At 48.8% G+C, this 25,928-nt stretch overlaps 11 protein-coding genes across 11 annotated transcripts; 6 read left to right on the forward strand and 5 right to left on the reverse strand.

Moving 5' to 3' along the window:
- Positions 1–204: 204 nt before the first annotated feature.
- On the forward strand, positions 205–507 carry N7473_001818 (uncharacterized protein; the record flags this gene model as incomplete). The annotated part of the gene is made up of 1 exon (XM_057147758.1): positions 205–507. The coding sequence occupies one exon, from the start codon at positions 205–207 to the stop codon at positions 505–507; it is 303 nt and encodes a 100-aa protein (XP_057011412.1).
- A 638-nt stretch (positions 508–1,145) lies between these two features.
- Positions 1,146–1,828, reverse strand: N7473_001819 (uncharacterized protein; the record flags this gene model as incomplete). The annotated part of the gene is made up of 2 exons (XM_057147759.1): positions 1,146–1,220; positions 1,265–1,828. The coding sequence occupies 2 exons, from the start codon at positions 1,826–1,828 to the stop codon at positions 1,146–1,148; spliced, it is 639 nt and encodes a 212-aa protein (XP_057011413.1).
- Positions 1,829–3,535: 1,707 nt separating this feature from the next.
- N7473_001820 (cytochrome P450) lies at positions 3,536–5,353 on the forward strand (the record flags this gene model as incomplete). Its single annotated transcript, XM_057147760.1, has 4 exons — positions 3,536–3,739; positions 3,789–4,234; positions 4,297–4,681; positions 4,736–5,353. The coding sequence occupies 4 exons, from the start codon at positions 3,536–3,538 to the stop codon at positions 5,351–5,353; spliced, it is 1,653 nt and encodes a 550-aa protein (XP_057011414.1).
- A 1,324-nt stretch (positions 5,354–6,677) lies between these two features.
- On the forward strand, positions 6,678–8,109 carry N7473_001821 (uncharacterized protein; the record flags this gene model as incomplete). The annotated part of the gene is made up of 2 exons (XM_057147761.1): positions 6,678–7,877; positions 7,948–8,109. The coding sequence occupies 2 exons, from the start codon at positions 6,678–6,680 to the stop codon at positions 8,107–8,109; spliced, it is 1,362 nt and encodes a 453-aa protein (XP_057011415.1).
- Positions 8,110–10,801: 2,692 nt separating this feature from the next.
- Positions 10,802–11,514, reverse strand: N7473_001822 (uncharacterized protein; the record flags this gene model as incomplete). Its single annotated transcript, XM_057147762.1, has 4 exons — positions 11,329–11,514; positions 11,177–11,269; positions 11,054–11,112; positions 10,802–10,987 (listed from the first exon to the last, which is right to left on the reverse strand). The coding sequence occupies exons 1-4, from the start codon at positions 11,348–11,350 to the stop codon at positions 10,802–10,804; spliced, it is 360 nt and encodes a 119-aa protein (XP_057011416.1). The 5' UTR covers positions 11,351–11,514.
- A 906-nt stretch (positions 11,515–12,420) lies between these two features.
- Positions 12,421–12,884, forward strand: N7473_001823 (uncharacterized protein; the record flags this gene model as incomplete). The annotated part of the gene is made up of 2 exons (XM_057147763.1): positions 12,421–12,538; positions 12,610–12,884. The coding sequence occupies 2 exons, from the start codon at positions 12,421–12,423 to the stop codon at positions 12,882–12,884; spliced, it is 393 nt and encodes a 130-aa protein (XP_057011417.1).
- Positions 12,885–15,235: 2,351 nt separating this feature from the next.
- On the reverse strand, positions 15,236–17,203 carry N7473_001824 (bifunctional terpene synthase/polyprenyl synthetase family protein; the record flags this gene model as incomplete). The annotated part of the gene is made up of 3 exons (XM_057147764.1): positions 15,236–16,724; positions 16,775–17,066; positions 17,119–17,203. The coding sequence occupies 3 exons, from the start codon at positions 17,201–17,203 to the stop codon at positions 15,236–15,238; spliced, it is 1,866 nt and encodes a 621-aa protein (XP_057011418.1).
- Positions 17,204–19,525: 2,322 nt separating this feature from the next.
- N7473_001825 (cold-shock protein) lies at positions 19,526–20,603 on the forward strand (the record flags this gene model as incomplete). Its single annotated transcript, XM_057147765.1, has 4 exons — positions 19,526–19,558; positions 20,075–20,181; positions 20,233–20,413; positions 20,484–20,603. The coding sequence occupies 4 exons, from the start codon at positions 19,526–19,528 to the stop codon at positions 20,601–20,603; spliced, it is 441 nt and encodes a 146-aa protein (XP_057011419.1).
- Positions 20,604–21,008: 405 nt separating this feature from the next.
- N7473_001826 (uncharacterized protein) lies at positions 21,009–21,904 on the reverse strand (the record flags this gene model as incomplete). The annotated part of the gene is made up of 2 exons (XM_057147766.1): positions 21,009–21,244; positions 21,310–21,904. The coding sequence occupies 2 exons, from the start codon at positions 21,902–21,904 to the stop codon at positions 21,009–21,011; spliced, it is 831 nt and encodes a 276-aa protein (XP_057011420.1).
- Positions 21,905–22,954: 1,050 nt separating this feature from the next.
- Positions 22,955–23,839, reverse strand: N7473_001827 (uncharacterized protein; the record flags this gene model as incomplete). The annotated part of the gene is made up of 1 exon (XM_057147767.1): positions 22,955–23,839. Exon 1 carries the CDS (start codon positions 23,816–23,818, stop codon positions 22,955–22,957), a length of 864 nt encoding a protein of 287 aa, XP_057011421.1. The 5' UTR covers positions 23,819–23,839.
- A 227-nt stretch (positions 23,840–24,066) lies between these two features.
- On the forward strand, positions 24,067–25,914 carry N7473_001828 (zinc knuckle domain protein; the record flags this gene model as incomplete). Its single annotated transcript, XM_057147768.1, has 1 exon — positions 24,067–25,914. One exon carries the CDS (start codon positions 24,067–24,069, stop codon positions 25,912–25,914), a length of 1,848 nt encoding a protein of 615 aa, XP_057011422.1.
- Positions 25,915–25,928: the final 14 nt, after the last annotated feature.

Genomic DNA, 25,928 nt, shown 5'->3' on the forward strand with positions numbered 1-25,928 from the left:
GTATGTGGAGAAAGAGAGCAAGATAGTAGGAGGGTTGGAAATGTGCCTTTGCATTCACATAACAGTATAGGAAAACCTAAATAAGGAAAAACCTATACCAAGGCGGATAGAAAAGAAAGCCAAACAATTCGAAAGTAGAGAGGAAGATGATGGTCATTCCATTCCAAGAAGAGTCGAAAAGAGAGGTTGTGTGCAACCAGCAGAATGTTAGCTGAACGTGAGGCACATGTTGTGGCAGAGGAAGAGGTTACTGGACAACCTTCGACTTGGGAACGTGTATATGAGCTAATGCGATGTAATGTCCGCTCATGTCCCCATAAGTCTGACTGGTGCTGGGAGGACCCAAAGGACAAGAAGCATTACAAACTCAGGACCCCTCATCTAGAACGACTCATCGACATAGTCGATGAGGGTGGCATCTTGGACGGTCATGACGATATTCCCGGTGATATTCGTCGAGACCTCACGAAAGCCAGGCAGGAAGAAAGTATTGAATTGTGGTTCTAACCAGCAAATCGAAGTAGATGACAACTCTGTCTTTTATAATAATAATAATAATAATAATATTCCTCAGGCTTTTCACGACCTTAGGTCGTATGTAGCCCCCTAGCTAGTGTGCACCGCTCCAGAGGATATGTACATTTGATAGCGTTACCACATGCGCGATCTCCAATTCAGACCTTCTTCCTCACCCTTCAAGAGCCAACCGTCCCGTCTCCATTGCAAACGCGATGACGGCTCGGACAATCTTGACGTCGGGTTTCCATGCCCTTCCATTCGGTTCACTCGCATCCCCTACGATCTCAGGTTTACCTCCCAGCATCTGCGATAGACTACCGAGGCTCGGACCTGCGGCTTCAATCAGTGCGCGACGCTGTTCATTCCACCGTGTACATCGAAGCAAGAAATGCGGGACAGTTTCACGCTCAATGCCACACTCGCACAAATCACTATCAGTCTTGCCGATCCGATGAAGATATCCATTCAGTCTGGCATGTCCCGTACGGAGTTGGGCTAGTATCGATGCTTTCTCCCGATCCAGGCTATCATACAGCATCTTCGTGTGGGGTCCTGGGAGAGCTGAATCCAGCTGGCGTGTAAACTGACCGGTGGTCCACAGTTGGAAGTTGTCCTTCCGGTGCTGTTTAGCATTCGCCCGAGCCCATCGCAACGCCGACGCCCGGAGCTGGACCTGGGCCCAAGTCGGGGGATTCACTTCGCTATTCTCTCTCGTTGCTTCGCGAGCAAGGGTTTGCGCTCGAACGGTATTCTCGCTGTCTGCTTCTGTTGGTGGCCGCAGGTAGACTTTGGCACCCATCTCCGCCAGCCGAGTAATTCCTTCCGTGATCTGAGTGATGAGAGCCTGTCCGCCTTGGAGATGTGGCTTTGCGAGCGACAGCAGGACGGCAGAGTTGTTCACAACGATCGTGACCTGTACTTTCCACGGTGACATCTGAATACGATGGAGCATCGTTTCAACATACGCGACAGCCTCGAACACTACCCCCAGCTGTGCGTAGTGAGCATTGAGCGCGTCGTCATTGCCGACCGTCCGTTTTGACGAGACGATGTCGACTTGATTAACGCGAACAACCAGCCCTGTTCCAACCAGTCCATTGCGGACGCTGACACTGGTGAGCAACCAGAGACGGGCGTGACCGGCCTCGTGCAACTCGTGCATATCGGATCCGACGGTGGCTATCAACTCCCTAAGAGACCGTTGCCACGGATCTAGAGGAAAGGGTCGAATGACCTCCATGTCAGACAAGCACTGTGGTCCGTACTTCGCCAGTATTTTGAACGGCGACGGGTAGCTCCCATCCTGCATTGCAGCCGCCGCTCGACAGGACCAGAAGGGGTGGTCCTTTGGTAAGGTGTGGCAGACGATCCAATGCTTCAAGATGCGTGCTCGAAGGCGTACGACAGTCGGTTCAATCCCCGCATCTGCCTCGGCAATAGTGAGGGCAGTGTTTCGGAACACGCCCACGATCGCCTGAGACGCGACTCGCTGGATGGCTTCGAACGGCCGTCCGATGCCCGCCGCAACAATAGAATCCTGTCGTATGGGGCACCACACAGATGCTGCATAATCAATCTTCGATGCAACTGTGGATGCGAAGAGCTGGCGAGCTACCGAAGGAGGTAATCCGCGCAGTCGTCTTAGTGCAAGGACGGCTTTCATTCCTTTATTCGCAGCCTTTCCAATGTGTGATTTGAACCGTAGCCCCTGGTCGAGTATCACGCCGAGAATCTTAACTTCAGGCACTGGGGTAACAGTCGCTCCATTCACGTGTAACGGGACCGCGGGAAGTTGGCGCTGCCGCTGGTTCCTCGTGAAGTGGATGAATGATGTCTTCTCTGCCTCGAAGGCTGCGCCAGACTGCGCCGCCCATTCTAGCGCTCGTGGGATGACCTTCTGCTGGAGTATGGTTGTATTCGCCTCAGCAGACGAGCCTACCGTCCATCGTGTATAATCGTCGACGAAAGCGATTGCTCCCTTTCTTCTGGTGATGGAGACATCCACCAGATTTGCATTCAGGAACAGGAAGAGAATAGGAGAGAGCGGCGAGCCTTGCGGCAGGCCCGCGTGCTCGATGGCCATTTCCTCGGATTGGTACATATTCACGACGATCGACGCCCGTCGTGAGGAGCAGAAACTGTCAACCCATCGGATTAGGACCTCCGGGATTCTTCGTTCTCGCAACCTTCGCAACAGGACACCCCGATCCACACCGTTATAGGCTCCCTTGACATCGAAGCTCACCAGACTGAGGACTTTGCCCTCACGCCACGCATCGTGTATCTTTTCTATTAGGATGTTGAGCGCTTGTTCGCACGATCGCCTCCGACGAGCCCCAAAATGATTCGGGGGCAGGAGCTGGTGTTTTTCGACGAGCGCTGAGATTCTGTTGGCGACGACTGCTTCTAGTACCTTTCCAAGGGTCGCCAACAGCGAGATTACCCCTAGTTTCTAGCAATTTGTATGGGGTTACAGCTGACTAAGGACGAAACATAAACAATACAAGCATGTGGGGCATTCTCAGTAATTTCCCTCGACACGTTACGCCAACCATACAACGAGGTATACATATGTGTCAGAGCATGGCGAATCGGTTTCGCCTAGTAACGAAGAGGCCAATGGGGCAAAGAGTGTGTATTGTAGAATATCTGAAGACAGGCACATATATACATTTGTGTAGCGAGGGGCGCTAGCCACTTTGGGTTAGTAGCTAGCTGGACAATACGAAGGTGGGTATTTGCTTCGACAATATGGAATGTGGAAGAGGTGCCTATGCACCACCAAAGCCGCCTGTTGATACATCACATCGCTTACCCGCTTGCATACGCACAAAGGGACCCCTCTAAAAAGGAGGAGCTGGAACCTCTTCCGAGGACCAGCGATTAGTCTGAATATCATCGTACCCATATCAGGCACATCTCACATTCCTCACTCGTATCCACATCGTATCAGGACACCCTCAGGATATTGTCCTAACACTTGTATAGCATTGAGTAATTGCTAGAAAAACGCAAAATGTCTGCCAAACAACGCCTTTCTATTTTGGTCCCGGTCACTGTTGTCGAAACGCTTTTAGTGCATGCCTCCCGTATGAGTACAGAGCGGCCTGCTACAATATTCCTCTACGCCCTGGGGATCAATTTTGTCTTGCTAGCAACATGGAGTATATTCATATGGCCTTTCATTTTTAACCCCCTTCGACATCTACCAACTGTAAAGGTAATCAACCCTCCACATGAATAGTTACACCACTAACAGGCAGCTACAGGGTCCTCTCATCGGTGCAAAAGTCTTCATGCGCCATCCCCGCGGCCGCATTACAATAGATTGGCTGCGAACAATTCCAAACGAAGGACTGATTCACTTCCGCGAGGCTTTGAACTATAGCTTTCTGTTGGCAACCAATCATCGCGCCTTGGTTGATGTCCTGAGTACGAACAGTTACGACTTTATCAAGCCGCCAGGTGGGCGTGAGTTCTTTGCCCGCGGGCTAGGATACGGTCTCATTCTTTCTGAGGGCGATGCCCATCGTGCGCAGCGGAAGGCGGTGACCCCTGCTTTCACGATCAAGAATATTCGCGCAATGTATCCTCTCATGTGGACCAAAACGCAGCTGTTTTTGAGTCAGCTTGAGAAGGAAATCCGATTTCATCCTGCTCCCGGTACGGATACTGCGAATGCTGTGGGATTTGTTGAGATTGGGAGCTGGGCTAGGTAAGTAATATTCAAAAATCTAGGATCCTAGTGTCGGGTCTGAAACTGATGTGATGGGCTAGTCGCTTAACATTGGACATCATCGGACCTGCAGCGATCGGCCGGGATTTTCAGTCTCTTGAGAACGAAAATGACCCAGTTTCGAAGAATTATTCTGCGATCTTCAAGCCTTCCGGTGATTTCCTTTTGCTTTTTGGTGCCTCCCTGCTACTGCCACAGTGGCTTGTCAAGCTCATTCCCTGCAAGGCAAACCTCGTGCTCCCGCGTAATGTGAAATATCTACGACAGGTATTCCACTATATCCTTCACGAGAAACGGGCCTTGCTCGCTCGTGAAAAAGGCGAGCAAGAGCTCGCCGACGGGGATATCCTGGGCACGATGATGCGAGGCGGGGAGTTCAGCGATAGCGAGTTGGTCGATCAAATGCTCACATTCCTCGCGGCTGGGGTATGTCTTCCGAGTTTTCACAGACTAAAATAGCCAAAGCTAACAATAGACAAGCACGAAACAACCGCAGGTGCCTTTACATGGTGCTGTTATCACCTCTGCATTGAGCCAGAGATCCAAACAAACCTGCGCGAGGAGATCCGCGCCACAATTGCGTCCCCAGCTGCCTCCGTTTCATGGCAAGATCTAGAGGGCATGCCGTACCTCAACGGCGTGTGCCAAGAAGTGCTGCGCCTCTACCCGACCTTACCGATGAGCGGTCGTGAAGCGATTCGTGAAACGACCATCGCCGGCAAGAAAATTCCCAAAGGCACCACGATCGTGCTATGTCCGCAGTCTATCAACCGCAGCCCAGAGTTCTGGGGTAATACGGCGGATCAGTTCTTGCCGGAACGATGGATTGACACTGACGACAAAGGGAAGCAGACTCCCAATAAGCATGGGGGCGCCCCGACCAACTTTGCCCAGATAACTTTTCTTCATGGGCCTCGGGCGTGTATTGGGAAGGATTTTGCGAAGGCTGAATTTCGGTGCGCTGTTGCGGGGATCTTTGGTCTGTTCCGGTGTGAGTTGAAGAATCCGGAGCAACAAATTACTTTTGGGGGGACTTTGACTAGTCAGCCTCTCGAAGGTATGCATTTGAAGTTGTCCAAGTTGGAAGGGTGGGAGTAGTGCTGGGGGTTAGTTAGTACAGCGTAAAGGGGCAACTCAATGGATGTACATACAATTTGTATGATACAAAGCAGGTACTGTACCTCAATCCAGAGTTACAACTTTTCGCGAGGGGTCAGGGTAAATGATATCAACCATTGAACCAACCAACCAACCACTATATGTCATCCGCGTACATCAAAATTGTGAGTGTTAGCCGGTTCAATCTTATTGCTCTGAATGAACAAATTAATTCGATCGTCCAATTTGTAAGATAGCCAATGATTTCAACTGCCATTCTTCGTATCTCCTTCGAAAAATCCAAACAAGCTTAGTTCGTGGTGAGATTCGACGAAGAACATAGTAGGTCCGGTTTTTATTTAGCGTGCGAAGAAGCGTTGCATTTGCGCATTCTTGAATGCGTTTGGCATCAGGAGGTGAGCCGGTATCGTCTAGCAAATTGATCCATAGAAATAATGCCGCTTCCCAATCTGAATTTAGTGCTTTGGTGGTGGAGATTTGATTTTTTTGGAGCGGTGCGACCCTGAATTCGTCCATACATTTCACGGTACGATATGTCGAATTCTCGGGCCGACGGTTTAATTTGGGGGTTACACCTGCATGGTCAGCAGAAATAGCATCTAATAGGCGCAATTCCGGTTTATCGGGTTTTTATATCACATCTTTGTACAGTATGGTATGGAAGGTTGATGAAATTGGAGGGTTGCATAAACTTCAATTCCTCTGTGGCAAGCAGGGGGTTGGGTTGCAGGAAGAACACGGTACGGAGTACGGAGTTACACAGGAAATCTTGGGTGGGCTCTGAGCTTACTGGCTGGCACGGACCAGGGACATTGCGTTAGTCACCAATGTACTCCGTAAGTTAAGTTAACTAGAAAATATAATAACTAGCCGATATTGATCTGCAGAATAAAGAACGCCCCCCCTTATTTCTGCCGGCTTAGGTATTATGAACATCAAATATCCATTGGATATAGCAAATTAAATTCGTAGCTGTTGATCGGATATTTGATTGGCTAATATCATGGCAGTGGGTTCCTAAAACCATCCGCAGATGTTGGTCTTTCTGTAATTGGCCCTTACATGGCGCTTCATTGCAAGGAGTAACCTACATAGGTACGTACGAACCTATATAATTGATGGGAAGCGTAATAATCCACGCGGCACCCATAGGCCCTTCCGGAAGGTTGGATGAGAAAGAGGGAACACCCAAGAAAAGTGACGTTGAGATTGACTTGACATACTGAGTGTTGCTGCTGTGTACCGAGCGGGTAGTCGGCAAACAGCGCTCTTTCTACGTCCCCTACAATCCCTTAGTCTCAAAATGTTCATTCCTCAAGGTTCATCGTTAAGTTTTGCTCAAATGATGGGCCTTGCACCGAGCATGCGAATTTGCACCATTCCCACTACCGGGCTGATCCCTTCCAGAACGCTCTCGACCTCCATGTGCTCCCACTTCTTTCTTGATGGCCTCCATTTGCCTCACTCTGCTCTCCAATCACGACCATATAATCCTACCTGCCAGGGAGATAGCTTGCCGGTCGGAACTGCCGTATCAGCTGCCCAGACCATCTTGAAAGTCACGCCGAAGCCACCTCCAGGCGTCTCAGTGGACCCGTTAAGAAACGATGGGGAAGACCTCATGTTCCTGTCCAAGCATATTCGCCGACCGATGGGATCAGGCCACCCGGTGCCAGACCAGGGTGCCAACTATTACACTCGTAGCGAAGGCAAGCACATGCGACCCTTATTGGTCTTGCTTATGTCCCAGGCGACAGCTTTGGCTCCGAGAAAACACAATCCGGAGACGGATGGATCAATATCCGTCAACGACCCCCCTATTTCTCTGCCCGCCGAAGCAAAGTACGACTTCTCGTGCGACGACAACATCCTCCCGTCACAGCGGAGACTGGCCGAGATCACGGAGTTGATTCACACTGCAACCCTCTGCCACGACGATGTCATCGATAACGCTCTGACACGTCGTGCCAACAGCTCAGCAAATTTGGCATCCGGAAACAAGATGGCGGTATTAGCAGGTGACTTCCTGCTTGGACGCGCCTCGGTGGCGCTGGCTCGTCTACGCGACCCTGAGGCGATGGAGCTTATGGCGGCCGTGATTGCTGACTCAGCAGAGGGTGGGTTTATGCAACTGAGAAACACAGTGGAGGATGAATCCAAGCCCGTCTTTACAGATGACGCCCTCAATTACTACCTCCAGAAGGCCTACCTGAAGACCGCTAGTCTGATAAGCAAGTCTTGCCGCTGCGCTGCTGTACTTGGCCGGAGTGCTCCCGAGATCATCGAGGCCTCGTACCAGTACGGGCGCAATCTGGGATTGGCGTTCCAGCTGGTCGATGATGTATTGGATTATACCGCCACCGAAGCCGAGCTGGATAAACCAGCCGGTGCGAACCTCGAGCTAGGTCTAGCGACCGCTCCTCTTTTGTTCGCGTGGAAGAGCAACCCGGAGCTTGGTCCCCTGATTGGTCGCAAGTTCCGTGAACAAGGCGATGTGCAGAGAGTAAGTTTCCTCGATCAATCTTGATCAATTTTTGTCTTTTATCACGCTTATGCTGACCACAAACATATAGGCCTATAATATTGTCTACCGCAGCGACGGTGTCGAGAAGGCACGTACCTTGGCTCAGGACTACGCAGATAAGGCCATTGCTGCCGTCAGCGACTTCCCGGATAGTGAAGCCAAGTCTTGTCTGATCGAGATGTGCAAGAAGGCCATGCGCCGAAGGAAGTAACGATCTGTGGAAACATATAAACCTACGTTAATATGTTGATCTGCGTCCCTAATCTCGTCTGTTATTCAAAGGCTGTTTCCACGTTTTATCCTCAGTTTAAAAACAAGCAAAGAGGTCCTGCGGTGTTGAGGTACATAGACTCACAATCGAGGCTGCACCGAAGAAGTGCGACAAAATTCACAAAGGAATGTATTTTGAATATAGTGTTTTGCAGGCAATGTGAGGCCAAAAGATAATTAGTGCCTTCGATGGCCTACTTGCATAGGCCACTGCCCCAAGTTTCAGTGCAGTTTCCGGCGTATCTGGTCTTGAGGTTCACCACGCCTCTCACCCTGGATACCTTTCAGTTTGCTCCATAGGCATACATCACGGGCGGACCAACTGGGACGATACCGCGTAACCGATCAGGACTGGTCTCGGGCCCAAAAGGTGTCAGGGCCACTAGGTTGATATGACGCTTTCTCGGAACAGATTAGTATTACGTATAAGAATAAATGGAACCCTGTGGTCTGAGGCCTTTGATAAATACGTGAGTAGATTGCCAGGATACAATCTGTCGGGACATATCCTCCCGTCAGAATAAGCAAAGACATGATGTCCTTGCTTGGTGTACGTAATCGTGCTAAGCTACGGCTCCCGCCGTATGGGATTCAGGGGTATTGGAAGAAATACACATCTATCTACATGAATCAACTGACTTTTGCTTTTCGAGCAAGCACGCTGTCCACTCACATCTCTTGCCGTCACATTCTCATCGAATGGAAGTCGCGTCGGCTTCTTTGGCCTTAAGCCAGCATTATAGTGAAAATCCAGAAAACAGGGAGCACCGTCGACTCTGATGAGGTATCAAACCAGTCGAATGGTAGCAAGCACCTGTCACAAGCGCGCAGGCACACTTAGTGCTGGGCCAGTTAAGTAGGGAATGAGTCGAACCATTGGAGCGGAGAAAATGAGTGGATGGAGATACACGGTATGCAGACTGCGCATGGAGGCAAGATGGGACTGTCATAAAGGGGATGGGACCGTTGGAAACTGTTCTAGGCGGGGGCGAGATGAAAGGAGACCGGTGCTAATTGACAACTTGACCCATGCTTGTATCACCCTTAGTATCAGCCCCACATCAAGCAAGCAGAGCGACGAGGCGTACTCACATGCAACTTTGACGATCGTCAGAAGGGCCATAGAAGGAGGAACTGCGGCTGGTCAGCACATCGTAGATCAAATGAGAGCGCATAACAGGACCAGTGAGTCTTATGGGTGTTGACCTTGGTACAGGCATGCTGCAATCTGCGCACTTCATATTAGAAAGATGGAAGGACGGCCGGGACTATCGAAGTGTTGTATAAGTACGGAGTAGACCTTCTTCTTATCGCTCAGGGATTTCCGCAGGCTGGCGATTGTATTTATAGACGTCGCTCGCCTCCTTCTTGGTAGTTCCATGTCAACGTTGCAGTATATTTAGTATCTTGGCGTAGCTTTTCTCACTACGTGAGTGTGTATTACACGCTTTTCAACGGTAGGCAGGTTAAGATAGTGTCGAGGATAGTGGAGCAGTTACTTACAGCTGCCTCCTATTGGTTTCCTTCGTCCCCCGCCTTTCTTTGTGTTTTGTATGTAAATTACGGGGTTCCGAGCCAACACTTTCAAGTCACTCTCGAGTATCCCATGGATCCTCTAAGACACGGAAGAATTGATCCCATCCACATATCAACTATGGACCAACTCTGCAGATGTGTATTTAACATACCCTCTGCCTGCCACTCATTTTATCTACAATCAATCAATTCAATCTGTCAATCATACTGATTGGTTCCCCTTCCACTAGAATCCCCACTCATTGCAATACTAGCCATTATGATTTAGCTTGCTCAATCAGTAGATGTAGTGACCAGAACGGATGTAAATTACAGTAAAAAAAAGATGAATCAGCATTTTATCCATCTAAAATAGGAAATATCTTGGCAGAATTATGCAATTCAGGTTCCGTCAGGTTCGAACCTGAGTCGAACCTGATAGAGTCGCGATCCGACTCAGGTTCTACAAGTTGGAAACTGAGAACCTCAGGTTCAGGTTCGAGGTTCCGACCTTTGGAACCTGAATCGGACCATGCCGAGGTCTAGCCATGAATCCAGCACGTGTCATTACATTCTACTGTTTGACCGTTGACCAGTAAAGAGTAACAATCACTATACTTTATGGCTGTACAACACAGACAACACAATACTGCGGCCCCGTAGGGCTCCAAAAGGAATAAATGAATGCGAATATGAATATGCCCTGGCATATTCATATGTTTTGTACAGTAATCGGAGTATTCTCGGAAAAGCAGTGCTGTAACACACTAAACAATCCCTGAATAGAGGTCGTTCTGAACGGGAGGGACAGAAAGTTTTTCAATCAAATCAATCGATCGCTAGGATGGTTTAATTGGCCCTCACGAGTACTAGTCGATACCGATATCCTGAAGTCCCACATACTCTTCAACATGACAACTAATTGTCATACAAAAAGAGTAGGAAATAGTCCTCCCTAAGAATACACGGATGTAGGTACCTGCTCAGTGCGGTGTTTTTCGGGAGTCGTCAGCGTAGAACAAGGCTGATTCCTCAACAGGCTTAGCGGGGTTGAATGAGGTTTCGACTCTCACTGGATATATTTCAGATAGCAACTGATCTTGACCTTATCATCCACCCTAATGAAAAGCCCAGTTACCTGAATGGCCGCTCACATTTCGCGGCTCAACTGTCGCAGCAGGCGCATTGGCCACCAATGGTGCAACACTGGGGATGTCCGTCAGAGCAGCAGTAAATGTTGTCGCACGGATAGCTGCAAAGCCAACAGTCTGAATCGAGGTCTGTCCAATCATCTGGTCAATTCCCTAGGGGCTATAGGAAGATAAATGATGGGTAGACTAACTGTTTCGGTTCATGAGGCGAGAGACTACCTCTCGTGCACTCGTCGACCGCTTAGCTGAAGCTTCATCTGAGGATTGATGTCCAGACACTGCAATTTGTCATCAGTAAAGGGGGGTTTGCTCAATCGATATTTTCCACTGGGTAGTGAATACCGCTATCCGCAGAGATGCCCTCCTTCTTCACCTGGGAATAATCTGGGTTCTCTTTCGCAGCAATGCTGGGTGCCAGAAGCAAAGCACATAGAACTATCTTCAGAGATTAGGTAAAGATAAATAGCGCACATAACCAGTGGATGGAAGCATACGTAGCTGGGACAGCAAATGCATCTTGGTTATAACGGTGTTGAATGATGTGTTATTCAAAAAGCACAAAAAGTGTTGAGGATTTGCCGAAGCAAAAGACTGGAAAAACAGGGATATATCTATATCGTAAAGAATCAAGATATCGGTCCCGAATTGATATGTAAACAAAGATTTTCCCTCCCTTACAGTCCGCTTCGTTTACAAGGAGGGGCTGCAGGCAGAGGAAGCTTTGTATAACACTGGTTTTGGAACAGAGCAGTGCGAGGAAAGAAATAGAAATAATATATGAACTGGTGATGATCATAGGCAGAGGGCTAGTGCAGATCATTCGTTCGTCGCAAGGGAACATAATTGAGACGCATAAATATGTGATGTTGGCCAATGATCGAAAAATACGAGTGGTTTATGCTCCATCGACATGTAAGGGCTGTCTTGAATTGTGGTTGGCATGCAGGTTCGTCGAGGGAAATCCGCCGTGTGGAAATCAATCTGACTCAATACGGAATTAATTTCGTTTACGAAACTCTATTGTCTACTCTATCGACCGTCGATTCACGACACGTAGATGACGCGTACTGGTCCGCTCGAAATCAGTTTCACCACCTTGTTCTCTCTGGTTGTTCTTAAATATTGGCAATACCCACCTCATTCTATATCCAGCCTAGATCATCTTGTACTGTCGAATAGGGAAAGGGCTATGAGCAAGGGTCTGTCTTCGATTAAGTATATCAGGCCTAGGCCTCTCTTCGCCGCTGTCTATGCCTAATATCTCTTGAGACTCTTCTCGGAGTTTTTCGGCATGTCCAGCCAGGTCATGCAGCTAACCGATCAGCAGAACTACTTTTGCACTTCCCGAGATCGTTTACGTGCCCTCTTTGGTGATATGCCCGCATAAATTGCTTTTCGGCATTCTGTTCCATGCGCGCGCATTCCGGAATTCGAGGCTGACCTCGAAGGCCCAGCTACGGAAACTATTTATCAGCAAAGGCTGTGAGCAGCTCCTAGTGCCCTTAGACCCGAACAAGTCCGATTGGTATATCTTCTGTAAGACGGACCTAGTCAATGGCGCTCCGACCATTCAGCGGACCGTACAGATGTCCAAGTCGACCATATCCACTTTGCTGGTCACCTTCGGGGAGATCCGTGGGTGGAAAGGGGCGTGCCATGCCCATCAGTTCCGTTATGGAAGTGGTAAAGTGATCAACGAGAGCGGTAAGTACTTCTATAGAGCCCATTAATTCTTCTCTTCCCTCTGTTCTGTCAGTGGCTGATGTAGTCTGTAGGGTGGGTAAGAAAGGAACAACACATATTGATCATGAAGCATGCCAGCCCCCGGACCTTTCTCGAGCACTATCATCCTCTGCAACTCGACACCGATATGATCCGGGTTATCTATGGCCTCGACCCGGATGTGGAACTGATGCGAGCCGTCCCGCGGCAAAGTCGTTGGCGAGACACACGACGCCCACGCTATTTAACTGATCAACAGAGGGCGCAAATTGAGGATCACCCCGAGTTGGAAGAGGCCCGGCGCAATCTTAGCCAGACCCGTGCCTGATACGAGAAGACTCAACAGCCCGCACTGCTCCCTCGGATCCAGCAACGGGAGAAAGAGGTGAGAAACACGCGAAAACGGTTGCACAGGAGCTTACGGCATCAAATCCGAGAGAATTTTGATGAAGAGCAAGTATTTCTTAACATCGAGGCGCAGCTGTCTGGTACAGTGGTCAAGGAAGAGAGCGCGAATAGGTCATCCTTGGAGGTCACTATGCCACCCCCTTCAGTTGCATCTAGCGCAAAGTCTTCTTTCCTACCCAATCTCCAACTCGTTAGAGGATGAGTCGAACCGGCGGGATACGGGTACTATAGCTGTCGTGCAGTATTGTGACGTCCTTGAAGGAGGTCCGTTAAGGGGCCGGCCTAGGCGGAAGGCCTCTGAATCCACCACGTCGGCTAGTCCCATAACCAGCTGCAGGATGCAGGGCAGACCCAAAATGTTGCCAACTCATATAACCGTATCCAGAAGTCGCCCCACCACCCATTTGGGAGTTGGTGCTCCACACACACATTGCCAATTTCACTATTGCTTCGATATTCTTTGCTCAGAACTCCCTTCTTGGATATGATTCCATCACAAAAACCATCTCTTGCTGCTCTCTAACCATTTGGCTATTATCATGAGCAATTTGAACGTCGCCAGATGCCCTCGTCGCCGGTGATTCACCAAGGACTGGCCTCACTGCCGCCGCTTCCCGTTGTGCTTTCCATATTGTAGCAGCGTTTTCTCGCGCCTCGATCTCCTTAATCCTCCGAACTGCTTGTCCTATATAGGCAACACCATCACCTCCCAGGCGCTTGCGTGACTTGGGCTTCCTTTGTTCTGTGAGGTTGTGGTGAAGACGATTGTTGGTGGCCGTGAGCTCATCAAGATACTCGGTAACGTTGACAAGCTGTCCCCTTGCTGGCGTAGGAGATGTTCAAATTTCCGAGTATCCCTCTTCTCCTTAGGTGTTCACCTAATCTTCCCCACCCTTCGACGAATCGTTCGAATAGTCCCCGGGACGTTTACTGAGCTGTGAGATGGTGTATGGAATGGACTAGATACTGCTGGCTCCGGCTCTGGCGTCTCGCCGAAGAGTTGGAACCAGGCGAGCAAGCATCGACATTCTTGTGCGACATCTCAGCTACGCCACCAGAAATTGAAAACCAATCAGTTTTGTATTTGCCTTAAGCGGAGCGAATAGACTATTATGATTGGAGCTTACCTGGTGTTACACGGCGCTGATCCATGGATAGCACTATAGACCCTTGCTTCCTTTTTTCCTCCAGTGTTGTAACCTAGGCAAAGATATGGCGGGCCAACATTCAAAAATAAGCAATGATCTTGCGCGAGGCCGAGTTCCTGAGGGCATTTCTCTAAATAGCTCAAAATTACATTAAATGATTGCTCTCGGGTACAGATCTGCTTCTCAGCTTTGACAGCTCTTTCAGCTTTAGGGAAACCTTTAGGTCAATATAAATAGAAATTGCGGTGTAGGGGTACCCACCATGACGTTTCATAAAGAAATAAATTGTTCCACCTTTCATCCCACACGCTTGCTGTAGACTGGAACATCATCTGGTCAGTGGATGTCCCCCATTTCCAGATGACTTTATGTAGACTAGGGTCAATTCATGCTCTAATTCATCAAGCTCATGAGGTAAGCTTGGGGCTTGTAAATAACATTTAGCTCTGCAAACCTTGTTTGATGTATCTGATAGTGTCGGGACATATCCTCCCGTCAGAATAAGCAAAGACATCATGTCTTTGCTTGGTGTACGTAATCGTGCTAAGCTGCGACTCCCCGCCGCATTGGATTCAGGGGTATCTTGGAACCTGACCTGGAACACACATCTATCTACTTGAATCAAATCGACTTTTGCTTTGGAAGCACATAAACAGTCCACTTAACTGTGTACACAGTACCTAGCTGGTGATACCAACAGATAGGGATGTGCTTCTAAGTTGCTCCTCCTCAAAGAGAATATTGATACGTCAAAAACAATGCTGTCGGAAAACAAGTTTGATGAGAAAGGCATATGAGGGATGTGCGACGCAGATGTATGCGTGGGCATTCACATCCGGGAGACGGGTCAGGTACATATGTTGTCCGCAGATGCTTCCGGATTTTGGGCTTTTCTTACTTCACAATTAGTATGTTGCAGAGTCTTGAAGTCTTCACCCAACAAGTCCAATAGAGTCCGTGGCCCCTCCGTTCCTATGATTGAACTTACTCCCGAGGGAACCAAAAAGTTCCTCGGGCTAATTTGCTAATAAATGATGAGAGATAGCTATCCGAGTGTAATGGAGACCGGTATGTCTATTTCGCTGATGCTTTGGTGAGAGAGAGCTTCTAGAGCACGTTCCCGTTACAACTGCTTGCAAGGATTGGGGATATTCCCCAGCACTTTGATCAACACCCGAAGTATAGGATTTGCCTCCCCCAAAACGGCCTCCAGGCGACCTATTTCCTCCTGGACTTTATCCTGCAATTGATAAATCAAACGCCATGTCTCATGTATTGCCCCGGCCTTTTCTATGAGGTCCAAAATCTGTAATTTGTTTTCCAGCGGCAAATTCGGGACTTCTGGTGTGTCTCTCCGATCTAAGAGCCCAATCACGATATCTTTGCGTACCGGATCTGCACAGCATCGGACAATTGGATACGAAAACTTCCCCTCGTCCAGGTCTTCACAGAAACCTTTCTTCTTCGCATAACCTGCTTCCTGGAGGTTCAAATAATCGTCGCGTACTTGATACCATCGACCCAGAAGCTGCGCTAGGACGGTAAACTCCGTGCTTTGGCTCAGGCATCCATCATCTTGCGCAAGCGTGAGCATCAGCCGAAGAAGCATGTGGAACATGGCGCCAGTTTTGTGGTCGACCATTGCCAAATATTCTTCTTCGGTGGGACACTGCATGGTGGACCTCCACTTTAGCTCCCAGCTTTGACCTAGGAAAAGTCTTTCCAGCTCCTCGAGCAGCACTGTCATCAGGGCAGGATTGGAAAGTGCATGAACCTGTCCTGCTACTCGGACAAACATATATGTAGCACTGTTGATAGACTGGGCGTTGCCAAAAATAATATGCGTGGCTGTACTTCCTCGACGGAGCAACGACCCATCCTGGATATCATCGAGGATAAGTGACGAATTATGAAGATCATTCACAATCTCTTTGATTGTATTCAGCGCTAGACATGGGAGACCCAGCCATAGGTTGAATGCGTCGATCAGTTGTAACCGCACGTTCTTTGAATCCAACGATTGAATATAGCGGATAGGGCCCTCTAACGCAGTTTGGCCTAGCTTTGAGGTTGCAAAGCCTGATAGATTTCCGCTGTTCGTTTTGCTCGAACGCAGTCGCTCAGCTATGTGTAGCGTTGATGAATGTGTCAAGGTGTAACTGTTATCACAACCGCCATTTAGACTTGTATTGTTGGCTTTCGCATATGCAGACGGGTTCTGTAAACAATTATACCGAGGACATAGACAGCACCAGTAGTGGTAGCCGCCGATTAAAGGTGCGAGGATATTCACCATCAATTTCAGATGGGATGGAAGATTGGGATGGGCCCGGCAGAAGCTGTCACGCATTTTCAAAAAATCAGATTCCTTCTTTAGAATATCCTGCTTCAATTGTACCACAGCGTCGTGTTCCGCGATCCCGCTTTTCATGTAGAACAAGACAGCATTTGTAACTCTGACACGAGGCTGGGAGCTCTCCTTTCTCCAGCTGTAAAAGTCATTAGTCAGCAAGGTTGGCCTGGCGGTTGCTTTGAAGAGAGGCTCCATCATGTTGTAGTCTCCCTCGCTTAGGCGGATGCCCGCGCCGAAGGCAACCTGCCAGAAGGCCACACTATGATTAGTCAGTTAGTTTCTTCTGGCCAAAGAAGGAATGTCTCTTACAGGGTGCCTGAATCTTTAATTCGATGTTCGAGATACTCGTCGAGGGTGGTAAATTGCGGCATCGGATGTGCGTCAACAACCTTTAGCCATTGGTCTGAGTAGCTTTTCATCATATCTAGACCAGACTGTAGATCAATATCAAGGCACTCGAGGATGACAGCCGAGTAGATCTTCTTCATAACCAGGGACTTTCTCGAACCATCTCGAGTCTCAGTTCTGGTAGGATCCACGGCGTAATCAAGGCGCTCATGCACCGGAGCCGATGAAGCAATATCTTCCAGCTCCGTGTAGTCTTGAAATCATTAGATGGAGAGCATATACTCCTAGAGGATACTCTCTCTTACCATCATGTACAAATCCCAGCTCCGTTGTATAGGCGGTCAACTCCATCCGCTCCGGGAGAACTTCTGGGTAGGCCAAGCTAGTCATGTTACCACCAGGGGAAACAAGGCAGGGAGCATAATTGTGTCTTTGAAGATCAAAAGCTCTCGCATAATCATTGACCGCTCGTTTACTTCCGGTATTTGCAAGTTCATCCCCTATGTTGAGTCGGGCTTGAAAGGCCGTAAAGCAGCCAGCTTCTCTCATAGCATTCTGGCTCACGGGCAGCGAAGAAGTAAACGGTACATCTGGGAATGGAATGGCTTGGTCGTCCATCATTAAAACTTGGATTTGGAGGAACAATAACACTGGTTAGGCGTAATACGTGACACCATTCGTTTTGTGGATATGTCTGATTAGTTTGTAAATGACGCTTGTCCCAAACACACTCCCGCCTTCTTTATAGAGTAATCCTCATGTATTCGAATTGACACTCACTTAACTGTTATTTTTAGCACAAGGTGCTATCCTATAGACCGCATCGTGTGATTCATGCAGGCTCTGATGCATTATCATTCTGATGGCGTTTTGACAAAATTTCCGATATGTAACTTGTCCAATCTTTTATGCAGTCGCGCTGAGAGAACTAGAGTACGTAAGCACGTAAAACCAAACGCGGTAGGCACTGTAAAAACGATATTATGGCGACCTCGTGTAGATTACAGATCCCAAGGAACCTTTGGAAGGCCCAACCCAATGGGTTGAACTGGCTCGCGGGTAGGGAACCACTTTTAAATGCAATCTAGTAGGTATGATTTCAGGACATTCAAGTATAGCCAAAGTTACCCAAAACCTCAAGCCTTCATCTTGCGTATGACTCTCATCTAAAGCATGAAACCACCACATGAATCACAAATTGTGTAACTGGTGACGTCAACAGGCATTGAAACGTATTCATCATATTCCTCACCGATATTGATCTACAGGAATGAGATCCCATGGGCCTTCGGCTCGTCTCAGTCTGTGTAACCAATGACGTCAACGAGCATGAGAATAGTTTTCAAATCCTCACCAAAATTGATACGCCGTGACAAACACTTTTGAAACCGGAATGTATCCCTCAATTATCAGTTAACTCCTAATTTTAGCCTACCCCGGAGCCGTACTTGAGGTTCAAGGAGCAACAAAGCTCCCAAAGTGGGCTTGTACCTGGAGCCGATGAGGCCGTCTGGGGTCAGGATTCCCTCAAGTACGAATGAAGAAAGCTTAGGGGAAGTGTCATATAAAGTTATCCCCCCTTTCTTTCACAGCTGTGACAGTCTCACGTATACGAAGTACGGAGTACATTGGGGCGGAGAGTGTCTTCGGGGTGAACACAGACACACGATGTGGCGAACCCACATAGCTTATCTAGTTTCCCCGTAACTACAGTATGTGGATGCTCTCATGTGGCATCCCTGTTGGATGATAGTCAGGACGTTTTATGTAAGCTGGTAAACATCTGGACGCATTCCGCCCTGACGGGCCACTCCCCCACGCCAGATAGCAAACCCCTACTATGTTGACTTCGATTTGCATCATTCGTCTGCTGAATACTGATTTCAACAAGCGATGGATGAAACAATCGCCGAGCTACAACATCAGCTAACCAGCGACTCAGGTTTACAAACACCCCCAATGGAGGTCTTCTTACAGACACGACATGCTTTGAAATCAACCAAGGAGAAAGACAACCGATGTGATCAGTAGTGAGGGGTGCCAATGTCGTGTAGCCCGACCCGCTGGCGCTCCCTGACCGACATGTCGTCGATTCGCCGGCCGGTCAACCCTGGCAGGATACCCATGATACGAGAATAGCCTCATGTCAGAAAACTTCATGACACCGGGATACTACCGAAGCCCTTATACTACGCAAGCTAACTGTCGTCCCTCCTTATCCCTCTTGCTCGAGGATGAGCCTAATCCCGTAAGCCGATATCGACTAAATACTGTACCACTGCTCCAAGAATCTGAGTAGGATGAAGACAAGATCTACGATGAGGATGCGCTACACTATCTCTACTACTCCGTAGAATAGCGGGTTACCCTTAACAAGGCCAAAGTGAAGGATACGGAAGAAGACCTTGTATTAATCCCGAGCACCTACTAGCCGTTATTCCTGGAACAGAAGCTACAAGCTGTCCTTCAAAAGAAGTATCCCATAACAAGGGGGTCAGAGTCGATAACACGGCGATTACAGTGTTACTCAAATACAGAATGATTGTTCCTAGCGATCTGACTAAGCGCTTTAACAAGACCGAAATTGTTTTGCAGAATGACCCACTGCGCTATAGATATGGAATTCAATAGTTTTGACAGTAGATGATCGACCAGATCACATTGTTATGACCCCTGCAACAGCCAACGACTTGAGGGGCTGGTGAACCAACGATGGGCCACGAAGAGCCAACTGGTTCCCAGGAGGTATGCATTAGCTCCAAGACAAGATCCAGTTCGACCTGCTCTCGGAGCAAAGGCTGAGCAAGGCCGGCCACTAAACCCAAAGGGTGCAAGGGATGCAGGAAACAGCTACCAATTTCCCGTTCACAAGACTGCTAATGAGAAACCATTGATCGTTGATTTTTAAACATTCCCGAAAATTTGGGGGTATCAGGCTATTAGATAATTATTAGGGCTCTCAAGGTAAATTCCACGCTACCAAGAATTTGTGCTCCGATCGGATCTCTTGATGATTTACTCCGTATTATCCCTGGATTACCAATGCGGTGATCGAACTGCATATGAAGTAACCGACAGGGTGGATCTTGACCGAATGTAGAAGGAAATACCTCCTAGTCAATGTCTTCAGGGTCGATAGCCCCTATAAGTGCGTCATAATTGACGATGGTTATTATAATTAAATATCGAGAAAGGCTTTAGTTTCTCCAGCCAGCATGCCTTGGCCCCTTGATCTTCCTTTTCCCGGTGCCCACAATGTAGAATATTTGGGAAACAGAAGGTTATATTCTCCCCTCCGTCCCCTCTCATCAGGCTCCTGCCCATGGTCCTTCGGGGAATCTTCCCAAGAAAACCTTCCAGTCAACGAGGTTGGTATCGTGAACCCTTTATCTCTCTCAGCATATCTGACAAGAGCCTAGTCTTTTGTTCAACTCGAAGATGAAGTCACTAGGCCTGATTCTATCTCTGTTTATCGTGGCGGCTTCGGCTTGTTCGAAAACCGGTGTAGTCACGTGGTTTAGCAACGACAAAGGCTATGGATTTATTCGACAAGATGGTAGTCTAGATGATGTATTCGTTTCCTACAAGAACATTGTTGGGGTAAGATCTTCATTGTGGAAAAGACCACTCTCAAAAGTTATACTACATAACAAAGGCTGATTTGTTTTAGGAAGGTTATATATCACTTTCTGAGGGGCAAAAGGTTTGCTTTGAAGTAGTGAGGGCAGAAAAGGGGCTTCAAGCTACCGATGTGCAGCTTGTTGGGGAAGAGGAAACTACTGAAGAATAGTAAACATGGATTATTTGGTAGCAAGTCCTAGTTAAACATGCGTATTTCTGTGGTATGTCGCGAAATATTTGGCCCGTAGGACAGTTTCCTTCACTTGCTTTGATTTAGGTTTCCCTATTCAGTTAGGTTTCCCTGTCCCATTATGCGAATGGAAAGGCTTTGCCTATTGTACTTCTACAGCTAATGTACTGTAGTTTCAGGTTTTAGATCAACTGTGGTGAAGCTATGTTAGTACCGACATTAGATCTTCTCACCGTGCTTGTGGGTAAGTTGGCCATAACAGTATTCATGATCAAGTATGTCTGCGCAGGATTGCAAAAAATGTCGGAGGTTTTGGGGATGAAAGGGCCATACGCCTGGGTTTATAAGGGTCTCGCTGCAGAGAGCTGCAGGGTGTATATGTTGTCAATTTTCTTGCAAGAATGGTTCCAAGAGATCCAACAGAGCTTCAGTGCTCAGGTGGTTGAGGCTTGTTTCATCAAAGTGCCTTTCAGTCAAAGCCCGTCGAATGTTTGTCGAGTTGATACCAGTAGAGCGAGGCCTTGCATATTGCAGATAGTAACCAATCTTGCCGGGAATACTGTCATCTAGACCCTTGCACGACCACAGCACAATCTCTTCAGGGCCAGCACCCGTGTTATCTAGCTGGAATCAGTCCTCTATAACTGAGCAAAAGAGCAGTATTCGGCACAATATTTGCACTGACCATCTTCATAGCTAGTCATGCAACAGGTCCATTCCCCGAATCCATTCCACATTGCTGGCTTGCCGTTCGGAAGAAATTCAGTAGCAATATGTCTGGATTTGTTTGTGACTAGGACCCTTGCGAGCTTATATGGCTTTAACATGAGTGGATCTCTTGGATTCACTTTATCCGGTCCAATGAGGTTGACGAATACCGTCTTGAATCCGTCCGCCTCTGTCAACCGAACCAAGGCCTCCATAAATGGTTTGAAGGGGTACCAAGTGCTTGTCCACACCCAGACCTTTCCCTTGGGGATCGAAGGAATAGCATCCATAATATTCGCTCTGCGACTCTGTTGAAGGAAGAAGTCTGGGTGACTGTTGGCAATCTTATTCCTCAGGTGAAAATCCTCGGTCGGTAGGATGATGATTGCAATTGCCGCTATTTCTGGCCTTAGCCCCGATAACAACGCATTTATGTGTCCTCGGTGCGGGGGATTGAACGAGCCTCCGTACACCAAAATGAGGTTCTCACGTTCAGGTTGCAAGGTCCCTTCTAAAGGCTGAGTGTTGCTGAGTTCAGGAACTGAAGCTAGACGAGCCTCCTTCAAGGCCATTTGGAAGTAATGTTTGAGAGACATGTCTATCGTCTGGATGATCTTAAAGGTGGCGTGAACCGTAGGTGAAAACCGTGTTGACAGGGGCTTAAGATTCAATAGATTTTTATTGAGAATAATAGGGGAGGGCACTCTGCGCAATGTTGGAAACATTACTCAGCTCTATAATTTGGCTGCCACGTCATGGTTTTTTACGAGAAGGAGCTTTCATTCGACAACTCCACCTCCGGGACTACTTTTTATATGACATAATTTTCCTTACCTACACCGCCTCGGATCCGACGCATCCAGTTACCTGAACGGAAGTGGCTTGCATACCTGCAGGATTTGATTCTCTGTCCGGGCGCCGGAGAAGGTGGTGGACGCCCCGAAGTGACTAATCTCTATACAGTGGATACCAATTACTCCTACACTAGCCTTAAATGGAGCGAATAGGATATAGCGGATTGGAGCTTGCTAGGATGGTTTGTTAAGAAGGTCACACAGTCAATACTAGCGAAAATGGGTTCCAAATAAAGTAACAATGTAAGATTGATCGCAAAGAACTAGAATAACTACATGAACGAGTGTCCTTATATATATCCCCTGCTGCTAGGTCGTAGATCTATGGGTAGACAGAGGGTAGAAACTTCGTAGATGGTATGCTGAGTTTCCAGCACCAAGAGTCACTGAGGCAAAGTTCCTGGGAACGGTTGGCTCTCGGTAGCACATCGTTGGTTAAACAGCCCGTCAAATAGTTGGCTGTTGCAGCGGTCGTAGCAATAAACTCTTACCGCCAAGAACACAGGAGGATCTTCGCATGGGTTGTCAGTTGGAGTATTGCGGACATACTGATGGTAACCGGCCCCTTACAAATATTACATATTTTTCGGACCCCCGCTCCGCGAGGGTCCGCCACCTCAACGATATTACCCACCTCAAACGATCTCGCGTTTTCATATATTCAACCCCCCAATTTTAATGCGATTTAATCAACCGAAGCAGTGCGATTTAGAAGATAATTAATGTACCGAAATAAAGAACTCTGATTGGCCAATACAGAAATCCACCCTATTTTTTGATGAAATACCCCTTCGCTTTGCAAACCCTCTTCAACTCCGGCATGACCTCACGCTTGTAGTAGGGTCGCAACTTCATGAGAGCCCTCAGGTCATCACCCCTTTTAACAATTCGCTTCATACGATCAACCTGGCTAGAGTGCACTATCCCAGTCAATTTGGAAGCTTTTCGCGAGCGATTTTCGCGTGCGTATCGCTGCTCTCGTAGGTATTCCGAATTCTCGATGTTCTGCTTCAGTTCCGCTACAAGATGCGCGAAATCGGTCGCAGCTTTCGAAAGCTTTTTAATTAGGCGACGAGAGGGTTGTTGCATACGATCAATCTTATCCTCCAGCCGCTCTTCTAGTCTTTTCACCTGCTCAGTAGTCTTTGGTGTGCTAAGATCTGACGAATCCTGGCTAGCTACGGATGATAGGGGGCTTGGTGTATTATAGCCAAAATCGCGCCCTGAATCGACTAGGGAATCAATAATTAGACTAGGATTGATAGGCCAACGGCCAGTCAATCGAAATCCAAGCTTGATTGTAGCAGGTTTGAAGGTCTTCTGCCGAATCTGCGCGATCGCACCAAGGAAATCGTCTTTTGTAATCTTCTCGTAGCCGCTTACTGTAGCATCGTATACCCACTCGCTATGCCAGTGCTTATAAGCACTGAATACACCCACATCTAGCGGTTGAAGTAGATGGCTTGAGTGAGGAGGAAGGAAGAATAGGATAATGTTATGATCCTCGCAGTTTTTGACGAATTCGTATGTAAGATGCGATCCGAATTGGTCACAGAGTAGCATACGATGCGTACCCTTAGCCGAATCCTTGGTAAGCTTGTTGAATAGCTGTATCCACTGCAGGGCTAGCATGTTATTAAGATAGCCAGTTTCAGTGACAGCGATCCTCTCATCGCCTATGATTTCAAACCAGCGTAGTAGTAGAAGCTTCGCGCTTAGGATTACTACTGGAGCGATCGTAGATCCCGTAGCTGAAACAGCTTCAATAACAGTCGCATATTCGCGATTAGTACTGAAGCCGCCAGAAATCTGGCGCTTAGGCTCGCGTGTGATAATCCACTGATCTCTACCAACACCAATATTAAAGCCGGTCTCAGGGGATGGCCAAGGTGCTCGAAGCACTGACCAAGATCAATGCCGACACCGAACGTCTGAACCAGCGAATTGACACCATTGAAAAGACAACGAACGCCTTATCGACAACTTTGTCTACCTCTGCGGCAGATTCGGCGGCAGCGTGGCGCAACTTCCGAGCCAGAGACTGGCAGCGCGGCCTGGACAAAGCAGCCGCACCGAATACCCGCGGTAACGGCACATCGTCTCCCGGGATACCTGAAATCGAGCTCCGTGAGGACCGAGAGGTGATAGTGAAGGTGGGTCCTAATCGGGAACAGGTCCAGGCTCTATCACCGAAGGAGCTGGTGGAGCGGGCAGAAAGACAAAGAATGATGGTGGCCCGACAGAAGAACTCTGCCGCCCTATCTGGAGGGGCTATCTTCGTGGCAGCTCGGAAACTGCCTTCAGGGGATGTGGTTATGGTGGCCAACAGTGCTGCGGGGGCTGAGCTCCTCCGTAAGCATACTGGATGGTTAAAGGCATTCGGGCCAGGTTCCGTGGTACAGGAGCCGTCGTGGGGCGTCGTGGCATACCACATCCCGGTGAAGTCGATGAAGATTACCCCGGAGACGATGGCTGCAGTCGCAACCGACCTGCTTAAACAGAACGACTGGGGCGAAGGAGCCAGTATTCAGTATCTTGGCTGGATGACGCGACCAGGGGTACGGGCAGAGGGCTCACTCCTGATCGAGTTCACCAGCCCAGTCGTGGCCAACCAAGCTATCATCACTGGCGTCGTCTGGGGGAAGCAAATCCACAATGCTGTGCGCTTCTGCCGCGAGGGGCGGACGAAACTATGCAGAAAATGCCAAAAGCCAGGGCATATCCAGTCACACTGTTCCAACGACTACAAATGTGGCCACTGTGCCGAGAGGCACCCGACCTGGGAGTGCCTTTCGACACGGGGGCAGGTGATACCAGTGAAATGTTCCAACTGCGGCGGCGGGCATCGCCCGATCAGCCGGGAATGCCCGGTGAAAGCCGAGGCAATGAAAGAGGCAAAACAGGCATTGGCCGACTGCCCTACATATCACCGGATTCCACTGCACTTCCGTACCAGAGCCAGCGGAGACAAAGCAACACCTCAGATCAGACCGGACCCTGCCGGAGAGGATGGCCTGGATGCATCTATACACGCGCCGGAGGAGCCGGAAGGGGCAGAAACTCCTCAACACCCTCCACAGGCTATAATCGATCTGGAACTCGAACCAGCGAGGACAGAGACGTCACCCCAAGTGCTGGTCGAGCCAACAAAGCCCAAGAGAGGCCCGGGTCGCCCGAAGGGTTCCAGGACTAGACCCAGGGATCAAGCGCCGCCGTCCACGATGGTATCGGCAATCCGCCGGCCGACAAGGATCCAGACTACCTCTCAAAGAGCCGAAGAGGACATCATGGTGTTCAAAAAACGCCGCATGGGAGAGCCGGAAGACACAATGGACGAACAGCCGGACGACCGCAATTGGTTCGACATCCATCTCCCGCCAGACGCCCTCCCACAGGACGTCCTCGCACAGGAAGACCCTCACCAGGACGACCCTCACCAGGACGACCGTCACCAGGACGAGCTCGTAGACGAGTTCATCCGGTTCACCAACGATGTCACAACTATCAACGACACCGATATCACACCAGAACCCGGTCTGGAGGATCTAGACCCAGAGAGCCCTGAATACCGAAAACTCATCACTCTTAAATATAACCGAGCCCGAGCTGTGCTAGTCAGATCATCTCCTCCGGTGATCATGACCGATGCACCCACAATCGAAGACACAAATGACGAAGTATGGCACGAGGCCAGCGAGCGGAGTGATGATGAACAACCTCCCCAATGAAGTCATTTGAAATA

Source organism: Penicillium subrubescens (genome assembly GCF_028828155.1).
Source record: "Penicillium subrubescens strain IBT 31985 chromosome Unknown utg000002l_segment0_segment0, whole genome shotgun sequence".
Lineage (NCBI taxonomy): Eukaryota > Fungi > Ascomycota > Eurotiomycetes > Eurotiales > Aspergillaceae > Penicillium > Penicillium subrubescens.